Raw genomic sequence first — 12008 nt, 5'->3', positions numbered from 1 at the left:
TGACAAAGGATTAATCTCCAAAATTTACAAGCAGCTCATGCAGCTTAATAACAAAAAAACAAACAACCCAATCCAAAAATGGGCAGAAGACCTAAATAGACATTTCTCCAAAGAAGATATACAGACTGCCAACAAACACATGAAAGAATGCTCAACATCACTAATCATTAGAGAAATGCAAATCAAAACTACAATGAAATATCATCTCACACCAGTCAGAATGGCCATCATCAAAAAATCTAGAAACAATAAATGCTGGAGAGGGTGTGGGGAAAAGGGAACCCTCTTACACTGTTGGTGGGAATGTAAATTGATACAGCCACTGTGGAGAACAGTATGGAGGTTCCTAAAAAAATTACAAATAAAACTACCATATGACCCAGCAATCCCACTACTAGGCATATACCCTGAGAAAAACATAATTCAAAAAGAATCATGTACCAAAATGTTCATTGCAGCTCTATTTACAATAGCCCGGAGATGGAAACAACCTAAGTGTCCATCATCGGATGAATGGATAGAGAAGATGTGGCACATATATACAGTGGAATATTACTCGGCCATAAAAAGAAACGAAATTGAGCTATTTGTAATGAGATGGATAGACCTAGAGTCTGTCATACAGAGTGAAGTAAGTCAGAAAGAGAGACAAATACCGTATGCTAACACATATATATGGAATTTAAGAAAAAAATGTCATGAAGAACCTAGGGGTGAAACAGGAATAAAGACACAGACTTACTAGAGAATGGATTTGAGGATATGGGGAGGGGGAAGGGTAAACTGTGACAAAGCGAGAGAGTGGCACGGACATATATACACTAACAAACGTAAGGTAGATAGCTAGTGGGAAGCAGCCACATAGCACAGGGAGATCAGCTCGGTGCTTTGTGACCACCTGAAGAGGTGGGATATGGAGGGTGGGAGGGAGGGAAACGCATGTGGGAAGAGATATGGGAACATATGTATATATATAACTGATTCATTTTGTTGTGAAGCTGAAACTAACATACCATTGTAAAGCAATTATACTCCAATAAAGATGTTAAAATAAAAATAAAAAAAATAAAAATATAAAAAATAAATTAAAAAAAATTTTTTTAAATTGATTTTTATGATGTCAATTCAAGGTGTATTACAATATCTTAATTCTGCATCCATTTATTATTTAGGAGTGCTTACCTCTTTATCCATATTTTCATATTCACAAACCCTTTCAATGGAAACTGCATTGGTTTCAATTTCACATGCTTTCCTTACCCAAAAATTGAGAGATTGAGTAATCTGGTGGTGAAAAACCAAGAGCTTAATGAATGAGTATCAGTCTTTTATATACTTTTAATAATACTTTATAAAGCTTCATTTTTCAGAATTTTCATATATTTTATTTCTTAGAATTATTTAACAACTTTAGAAGTAAGCATATTTATTCTTAGACACACATATGTGCAGTTTGTTAAATTCATTAATATCATAAACAATGGTTATTTGTCAGAAGATGGAATGAATATAGTTCAACATATATTAAAGGAGACCATACTTGGTGTAAGAAATAATGAATACCAAGACTGATGGGATATGCCTTAAGAAATGTACATCCTAAGTGAGGAAAAAATGTGTACACAATGTTACCTTTGGCATTCTTTACCAGCTTCCATCTGAAGGAATTTTCTGACTACTCCTGTCTCCTTTTCTTCCCCCAAACTCTACTTTCTTCTCACGCCACTTACCCCTAAATATAAGTTCCCCAAGGTTGTAACTTCAAATCTAGTTCTGAAAGTCACAAAACGCTCACGATTCAGATTTTTCTTGAGTTTGGTGCTAAACCATTTGATGGCCAACCTGACTGAACTGATGTGGGTCTCCTTAAAGTGTTGATTTAACTCACTTAGGATGTACATTCACATATTTCACTGCAGAACAAAGAGTTTGATTACAGAGTTCTGCCCCAGGCCCTGCATATATACATGCATACATACATACATATGGATATATTTATTTGTGTGTGTGTGTGTGTGTGTGTGTGTGTGTGTGTATATATATATATATATATGTATGTTAAATGTATTATAATTCCTTTCTAGAAGCCTAAGTTCTGAATTCTGAAATGCAACTGACTTGAAGCTTTTAGATAAGGGACTAAGGGCATGTACCCAAATCATGTAGACCCATCTTTTAAATAATGTGGAATTATATTAAGCAGTTTGATACATTTTCTATTTTACTAAGGGGACTTGCACACAGTCATACCACTAGCACTTTGCAGTACCATATAAAATAGGGCTTATCAGGAAAAAAATTACAAGCAGAGCATATATTCTCCCTAGAGCTTGCATTATCTCTCTGCTTAGTTTGGGCAAACCGGATGGACAGGCCACGGTAGAGAGGGGCCCTATCCCTGTTATACTTTATTAACTCTATAAGGATAAGAGAACAGGAAACTTCTGGGTAATAATGCAACAGCAGGAGTTTCCTGGATCCTCTAGCACTGAGCCTTGGGTATCAGCCTGTTTTCTCTGTGAGCTAACTTAGAAATACTGAGCTAGCTCTTTTGGTAGTAGCAAAAGAAAGAAATGAGCCTCCAGGGTAATCCAGATTTGTCTCTCATTACTTAGTTAACACAATCTATAATTCAGACAGGAAAAGGAGAAGAAAGCTTAATTAATTGGATTATAAACGTATCATATACCACAAAAATCACTATTACTTACATTTAAGGCATAGGATATGGACAAACCAACAATTGCTGAATCCACAGAATTGCCAGCCTGCACAGCAAGCAGTGAAGCGAAGACCACCATTAAATTGCCAAGAAATTCAAGTCTAACAGACAGCCACCTGTAATAATGGAAAACATTCCTGAACTGAGATGCAAAAGTTTTGGTGCACTTAGTATGAACTCTCCTCTGAAAAATGAAGAAGTAAACATCAATAGCTGCATTCTCCTTTTCCACACTTACTTAGAACTCAATCAAACAGGATTTTTGCAGTGATGATAGAGTAAAGGATTTCTCTGCATAAAAATACACTTTACTTTTGCAGAACTTTGCTTTAAAACTTAATCAGAATTAAAAATCAAAAGAACATCAACTGAAATGATGCATTCATCTTAAAATCCCATTGGAAAATCACTTAACTTTCTGATTACATACACGTTTTTTATATGATAAAATTAGTCACTAAAAGTTAACATGTGCCCAACTACTATTTAATGTTTTATTTTTTCTCCTCTATGTGAAATGTATGGCTTCAAATTCAAAATATTATAGATTATTGTTTGCAAAGAAAATCCATTCTACAAATATAAAATACAACAAAGAGTCACATCTTTACTAATTCTAACAGCATCCTGTACAACCTTCAAAAAACGTGGGACCTTATTTTCACGTAAAGTAGCATGTACTATTCAAACGGACATAAATAGATACACTTTAACTTAAATGTATATTAAATACTAGAAATATTTAAGGCTTTAATATTTTTGATGAAATATCATTAAAAACACTTTCTAGGGCTTCCGTGGTGGCGCAGTGGTTGAGAGCCTGCCTGCCAATGCAGGGGACACGGGTTTGTGCCCCGGTCCGGGAAGATCCCACATGCCGCGGAGCGGCTGGGCCCGTGAGCCATGGCCGCTGAGCCTGCGCGTCCGGGGCCTGTGCTCCGCAACGGGAGAGGCCACAACAGTGAGAGGCCCGAGTGCCGCAAAAAAAACCAAACACTTTCTGTTTAGAAGTTAGTGAACAAAATATCCAAGAAGAGACTAGTCCTGAACTGGGTATGTGGATATGACTTACCTGTTCGAAATCACATTGTTGTAGAAACAGACCAAATTCTCATTCACCACCTCTTTGTTTTGCTGGATGAACCTCTGTTCATGTCCAAATGCCCTGATAGTGGACACCCCAAGTAGAGTCTCGCTAAAGTGGGAAAGGACAGGAGAGCGAGATGCTCCTGCCAGCCGCCGAATCTGCCGAGAGCTTGCCACGTAGTATCTCTAACAGGAAAACAGAAAGAGGCGGTTGGGAAGATGTAGCCAAAATTGCTTCAATAGTTTGAAAATGGCAAGATACTTGTGTAGTGGATACTTGTGTAACTAAAGAGCAGCCCCCAAAAGTTAAGTTCAAGTTCTAACCTCCAGTACCCGTGAATGTGACCTTATTTGGAAATAGGATCTTTGCAGATGTCATTAAGGTTCTTGAGATGAGATCATCCTGGATTTCGGGTGGGCCCTAAATACAATCTGAGTGTCATTATAAAAAATAGAAAAGGAGAAGACACAGACACAGGGAGAAAGCCACGTGAAGACAAGACTGGAGTGATGGACCTAGGAATCAAGGAAAATGCCAGGGGTCTCTGACAGCCACCAGAAGCTAGGAGAGAAGCATGCAACAGATGCTCCCTCAGAGCCTCCAGAAAATGCCAACCCTTCCTACTCCTGGATTTTGGACTTTTGGCCTCCAGAACTGTGAGAGAATAAAATTTCTGTTGTTTTAAGCCACCAAGTTTGTTACAGGAGCCCCAGGAAACGAATGCACCTTTGTAACAGTAAAAAGCCCAAATTCTGGATAGCACAACTAGAACATAATTGGGCAAAATTTCACTTTGATAATGCTCTCAAACACCCATTATTGAGTACCTACTGTGGAAAAAGCTCTATGTTACATGTTGGAAGTGTGGCCAGGTGGTTAACCCATTAAATGAAGGAAGCCAACCAAATGTACAAACAATAATATTTTTGTACCTAAATATAGTTATGGAAAAAATTTTCTTTATTTTTTTCTACCAAAAAAGCCAACGTGGCCACAATTATAATTGACTACCTCCCCTCTGACTTGGGCTGAGGACAGCTGGGATGGGTGGATCCTTCATCAGCCCCACGTAATTGCTACAAACTGGAAATGAAAATAAAGAGTTTGCTATATCTTGCAATTTTTTTTCATGAAAATCTTCAGATCTGGAATTTTATGTAAAATTCCTAATTTTACAAATGTCTTCATTTTGGTAAAAACATTAAGCAAGCTAAGCTAAAACATACCTGACGCTACATGTGGCCTGTCAGCTTACAGTTTACAAGCTCTGCTCTATGCTAAGTGCTCTAGAGAATACAAACGATTACGGCATTCTGAGCCTGCAAGGGGGCTTAAGAGATTGTCTCAAAGGTAGTTTCATAAAAGTTCAATGAATTATAGAAGCCCTGGGGTCCTTGCATGAAACTGACCAGAGCATTGAGCTTAAGAACATTTGATTTAGATCAGTGCTTCTCATACTTTAGTAAAAATTACCAGAAGGATTTTACAAGCACAGACTTCTGTGAGAAATTCTTTATTTCCCTCTGCTCTATTAGGGTATGATTAACAAATAAAAATTGTATATATTTTGGTTGTAAAATGTGATTTTTTAAAAAAGAGATTCTGATTCTATAGGCTCATGGGTCCAGGGGCCACACTTTGAGTAGTACTGACCTAAAGCAAACCTCTTATTTTACAGGGAAGGGAAATGAAGCCTGGAAAAGAAAGTGATATACCAAACACAGGAGTCAGGAAAGTAATTTGAGGCCCCTGAATCTTCATTCAGGGCTCACCCTATAAAGTCCCGCCTAACAAGACATGGTTTCTAGACTCCTTTCCACTCCTAGACACCCTGCTATAGTGCACCAACCACAAGACTATCACTTGTGATATGTTTTGTTGTTTTTGTTTTTTTAAAGCAGACACAATTGATCCTCAACACCATTCCTCAATTTCTTGATTTTTTTTTTTCTATAAGACATAGTGTCTGCCCCAGAGGACTTACAATCACATTGAGGAGACAATTTTTGGTCTAGTAAATAAATAAATAGATAGATAGATAGATAGATAAATAAAATGACAACGAGAACAATAAAAAACAGCCTATAATACTAGCAGCATAATAAATCCATAATACTACATGAGTCATATCTCTTTGCCCTGCTTTGGTAGAGAATGCTTCTCACAGAAAGTAGAATATAACCTATAGGCATGAAGGGTGGGTAAGATCCAGACAGGCAGAGAGGAGAGGGACAACATAGGAAGTAGGAGGAATAATGATAGTACAGGTGCGGAAATGAGCAAAGGATTAACATCCTGGTTGGACAAATTAAACTCCAATATGAATTTGAAAACTCAGGTTGAGAAAACATTAAACTACAAGAACTGCATCCCTTTGTATAAAGAGCCTCAAAAAACTTCTATATTTAATTTAAATATGTGTTAAGAAATTTTGTTTTTACACTACAGCCTCACAGTGACATAACTTTGGAATTCAAATTGGTTGACCACATTTTTTTTTTCTTTTTTTTTTTTTTTGCGGTAGGCGGGCCTCTCACTGTTGTGGCCTCTCCCGTTGCGGAGCACAGGCTCCGGACGCGCAGGCTCAGCGGCCACGGCTCACGGTCCCAGCCGCTCCGCAGCACGTGGGATCTTCCCGGACTGGGGCACGAACCCGTGTCCCCTGCATCAGCAGGCGGACTCTCAACCACTGCGCCACCAGGGAAGCCCCTAGTTGACCACATTTTAATTGGAATATAAGGATATATACATATCATGAGAAATCTGTTGTAGTTCTTCCAGCAATAGTTTGTTGAGAGCAGGGATAACAGGGCAAAAGGCAATATGTGCTTCTCTCTTGGATCTTCAGGCAAATTAACTTTCTGCTAAAATGTAAACAACACCTAGGTTTTATGGTGGCCATAAAAATGCACAACTCAGTTCTCCTGTTTCAGGGCCCATAGCTGACTGACAGCCGAGCCGCTGCCCCTCCAAATCCACTACTATAGTAGAATGAAGGCCATTTTTCCCACAGGTGACTCCCAGGCAAAGACTGAGCATGGCAGGGGTGCTAAATAAAACAAGCCCATTCAGGGGTCACATGGGAGCATCCACTGGGCAGTGTTGGTTGTGGACTTCCCATTCATTCAACCAAACCTCTTATGGAACCGTCCTGCAGTCCAAGACTCTTCCTACCCAATCCTCTTTCTCCTCCCGCGAAGGGAGCAGACCTGCCTCACTGTCGAAGGGCTCACCCAGCCTTCTCTTGCTCCCTCTCCTTTATCTTTTACAGGCATTTCCCCCAGCAGTTCTCTAGTACATCTAATCCTTTCTTGATATCTGCTCCTTAGAGAACCTTAACTAACAGGCAGTCTAAGTGGGTCTGAAACTATATTTGACTGTGAACTTATAAGTTATTAACACACATAAAAATCCGTGTACTTACTTGTATAGTGAAATAGAGGAAAACCAAAGGAATAATCCCCAGAATGAAGAGTGGTAAAGCTCCCACAATGACCAAAACTGTTCCAATAACATCCAGTGTACAATTCACCCAGGTCCGTAAGTAGTAATGGAAACGCATATCAATTATAAACATGTCCTGAAAAATTTGATATCGAGTCATTTTATTTTTAACTTTTCATGGTTTAAAATGAGGGGAAGAAGACATATATCATTCAATGTAAAAATAAAAACATTTACCCAGATGTGACAATCTGATTATTAAATATCTAACTATTCAATATATGATCTCTGCCCTCCCCAGCCCACCCCCATGTATTTTTCAGCTGTAACAATTAAGAGGGTGTTCTAGTACCAATATGTCTATGGTCAAGCAATTTGTACTTCCCAATGACAACTACATGGCACTTAATTTATAGGACTGAAATCAGACTCTGTTAAAAAAAAAAAAAGGGTCCAAACCCCGGTAGTTGGGTATTCAGGAACTTTGGTCTACCATTATTCACTCCCTAAAAAACTGTAAAACACTCCTGGGCCATTCTTATCCACTGAGAACATGTCCAGTGACCTTCTTGGATAGCTGGATCCTGCCAATATCAGAAGAAACGGGAAAACAAAATAATCTTCATTTACAAAATTAAAAACTGAAAGACAGAGGTGGACAATGGGACTGAGAAAAGGACATGGGAAGGTCATGCATCAGTTCACATGTAACTTAAAGCTAGGTTTGTGGTATAAGGTACGATCTTAGAGATCCCAGGGAATAGGAAGGCACTCAACCTTGAAGGGATGGGCTATTCAGTTTAGGACAAAACTGATAAAGAATGGAAATAGAATTTTATTTATTCTCAGCCTTGCTTTGGGACTTCCATGATTATCTCACATACCATATAGTGTAAGAGCATCATATTCATATGTAACTTCCTGCCTGTCTTTAAAATACACCTTCTCATATTCTCATCTGTTCAAGACCCAATCATTTGTCATGTTACTGTATAATAATGAGAGTTGTTTAGTAGGGTCATAGAGATATGTCCACTGGGAGACAAAGAACACTGGTGATCAAGTTCTTCTATAAACTCTCAAAGAACAGTGTGACATTGGTATGATTAAGCAAGATTTAATACTCCATCAAAAATTGATTATGCTAGGTATTTTCATTTATATTTTGATGTTTTATCCTCATTTTTCCCCATACCACACCAAATGTTTTTCATATACACAAAAATATTTTGCCGTATTTTAAGATCATAGCTATGCACTGTCTAATACAGAAGCCACTAGCAATATATGGTTATTGAGCACTTGAAACATGGCTGCTGCAAACTGAGATCTAACAGAAGTCTAGTACACAAACCAGATTTTGAAGACTTTGTAGGAGAAAAATAAAATATTCGATCAATAATTTTACATTGATTATACTTTAATGTTTCAGATATTTTCTGGTAAAATATATTATTATAAATAATTACTTCAACTGTTTCTTTTTACTTTTATATTGTGGCTACTAGAAAATTTTAAATTACCTCTGTGGCTTGCATTACATTTTATCGGACAGTACAATTACAAGTACTTAGTAGTAAACACAATGGGTAAAACCCTATAGGTTAGCAGAGACACTCTGGGAACCTCTACCCATCCCCCATTTGCCATTAGTGAGTTGATAGTTCTTTTAAAGGCAGAATGCTTAAAATCTGGATACGTCGATACAGACTTACATTTCTCCCCCTCCTCAGCCTGAACCACTGATTCTCGAACTAAATGTGTGTAAGAATTGGAGTTGTAGACACCAGAGCTCATGTACTTCTTGGATTCTTTCAGCGATTTTTAAGGGTTATTTTAAGTATGTGTGTAAGATGTGACTCTGCTATACATCAATTATAAATGTCCCAAGAATTAGAAATAAAATAACAATGAAATCTACCCTAAACGTAATCCCATCTTTTTAGAATGATATTTTTTACAAATGAGATAATAAGGTACTAAATGTGGATCATTTATACGTATGCTATTTAATAAGGTATGGCTTACTTACCTTGGTGAACCGATTGACGATCTGGCCTATGGGATTGGTTTCAAAGAACTGGAGTGGGAGATGCAGCACATTATCCAACAGTCGAGCATGCAAAGTTCGAGAGGCAGCCAAGGATCCTCTGGTGAGTACATAAGCTCCCGAGCAAACAAAGAGACCTAAACACCAATTGTTATCAATGACATGTTAACAGCTTAAACTCTGAATTTTAACTCTCAAAAGATTGCTTGCAATAGCATTTATTTTTAATGGAAAACTCAAATATCAAACTTAAAAATGTATCACTGTGGACCAAACTAAGTATAAATGCATATGGTGCATGGAAAATAAATACGGACACTCTGGTGCGCTATCAGAGCAGGGCTCTCCTTATTCATGAGCATAGGTTCTAGAGAAATGCTCTAAAGATAAGAGATCAACCGGGTTGACAGAATTTTAGCAACCTATTAACTTTATGATGTCCTGAAAGACAATGTGGTAGTGACTGGTGTTGCTAGACAAATAATTTCAGTTCTCCTAGCTTCTAGGTCCATGGTAGAATTGCACTTTCTGACCTCCTTGTGATTGATAGAATCAAATGAATAGTTCTGAACAGTAAGTTGAGACACTTCACATGATACTTCCAGGTGTCAGACTTGCTAAAGCTCCTATTCCCTTTGCACAGTGACTGCCAACATTTAAAATAGTGGTTGGATTGCTTCTCCAACTTGAGGCCTAGAATCAGAAGAGTCCCTTTCCTGACCTACAGTGGACAAGTGGTATGAGTCATGAATAAACTATTTTTGGTCTGTCAAGCTATTACAGTTTGGTTGGTGAGAAGGTTCTTGAAAAAACTAAAAAGTTAGAAAATATAAATAATAAACATGTAGCTTCAGTGGAACAGGTTAAAACACAGTTAATAGCATCTGTTGACTACTGGTAGCTGTGTTTGACAAAAATATAACAAGAAAGAGACAAGCTCAGAAGAGAACTATCCAGGTGTGTAAGAAGAAATGAAAGGACAAAGAATCCCCAAACTAGGGAATTTGTAGGGGTGGAGGAAGAAATGCTTGGTTACAATGATCGGTTCAAGGGTGGATATGTGACTCAAATTGTTTCAAGGAGAGTAATCTCATGGATTTCTACGGAAAGAGGTTCTTGGAAAGAGAACGTTTTCATCACCATGTGAAGCCTGAGAATGGCTCAGGAAAAGAGGAAAACAAGCAGAACTGAGAAAGCATGGTGGACACTTCGTTTGAGCCCCTGGATCAAGTGTATTTAAAAACTTGTGCCTGGACTTTTCCACTTGAGGCATCAATAAATTTCCATGTTATTTAAGCCATTTGCTCTTGAGTCTTCTGGGATACGTAATTGCACTGCTGATCTCTACTATACAAAATTGTTAGTAAAAGTGTGTTGCCAACAGGATTCTTGTTCCATTGTAGGTATAATGTTTAAAACAAAACAAAACAAAACAAAACAAAAATAGTTAACCCTGACCACCTCAAATTCTTTTAGCTAGTTCCTTTATATTTTAAATAACATCACACACTGCTCTTTAATAATTTCTTACTCTTAAATACTTTCTATTATTTTCCTACCTCACTCCTCATACTTTCTTCTAGTCCTTCCAAAAATAGGTTGTTGCCCTTTTGTTCTCAAATATTCAGTGTTTACATTACTACTAAACATAATATTCATGAAGTTCACTAAATTTATAATGCTTGTACCACTATTTTTCTATGCAACAAGCACTAATCTATTCCCAAACAATTCAATAGTCAGCAAATCTCTTTGGAATATGTTTAAACTCAGCAGATAGTCTATTATTTCTTTCATCCTATTTCACCCCCTCATCCTGCAACATAAACTACTCTCTTGGAACCCTCTGTATTTCTGCTCTAAACTGGAAATTTTTGTGGGAACAGGCTTTAGTATTCTTCAGTTACAGAAAACGTTGTTAAATATTATGCATTTGATAACTTCCATCTGCATTCACTGTGTCTTATTGTATGGATGTTGAACATCTTGGATTATTCCTCTAATTTTTCCTTATTTATCATTTGCCATCTATGTTTTTGATGTTGTACATCTGGGACAATTTCTACCGATTTATCTTCTCACACTTGTTCAATCTTTTTAAATTCTTTAAATTTTTAAAGAACTTTCTTGTTCTTAGATTGAACTTATTTAAGCACATTCTGCTCTTGCTTCGCCTCTGCTTTTGAATATCTGAAGATACTAATTTTAAGCTTCTCTTACATATCAAATATGACTATTTTACTTCTGGGCTCCACTGCTCTATTTGTTGGCTCTTATCTACACTGCTCACTTGATTAAAATGCATGACCATCCATCATTATCAGTTAAAACATGCAAGATAAAGACATGGTGAATTAAGAGGTACCTGGTGTGGCTTTCTTCTGCCTGTGTACACATTAATTTCCCCCAATCTCCTCTGAATGGAAATTCCACTTAAGTGGGTGTGACACTGGAAGTCTCATATGGCGATCTAGACATAGGCTGGAACTTCTCCAAAAGCCACATAAGGAGGCTTTCTTTTATGTATGTCACGCACACTAGTAAACCCTAATTTCCTTTTTAAACAGCAGCTTCCTAGTTTCCACTGTACTACTACTGTGCCAGTTGGTAACAGGAGAACAATGTTCTAGTGAATCACTTTGATTATTTCGACGCTACTCGATCCTACTCTCTGTACCTGAGTTCCTCCACAGCTAGACTGAACC

General features: G+C 37.6%; 1 protein-coding gene across 1 annotated transcript in view; it reads right to left on the bottom strand.

The window, feature by feature from the left end:
* The window catches only part of LOC103084410 (putative ATP-binding cassette sub-family C member 13), an 81144-nt gene that overhangs the window by 9759 nt on the left and 59377 nt on the right, over window positions 1-12008 (bottom strand). The window contains exons 19-23 of the mRNA XM_007454284.1: window positions 9286-9440; window positions 7234-7389; window positions 3795-3994; window positions 2712-2838; window positions 1183-1284 (exon numbers count right to left, since the gene is read on the bottom strand). Coding sequence (XP_007454346.1) covers window positions 1183-1284; window positions 2712-2838; window positions 3795-3994; window positions 7234-7389; window positions 9286-9440 — 740 coding nt within the window. The remainder of the gene's footprint in view (window positions 1-1182; window positions 1285-2711; window positions 2839-3794; window positions 3995-7233; window positions 7390-9285; window positions 9441-12008) is intronic.

This window comes from Lipotes vexillifer, unplaced genomic scaffold, assembly GCF_000442215.2.
Source record: "Lipotes vexillifer unplaced genomic scaffold, Lipotes_vexillifer_v1.1 scaffold729, whole genome shotgun sequence".
Classification (NCBI taxonomy): Eukaryota; Metazoa; Chordata; class Mammalia; order Artiodactyla; family Lipotidae; genus Lipotes; species Lipotes vexillifer.
This window is presented reverse-complemented; position numbering and strand designations above follow the sequence as displayed.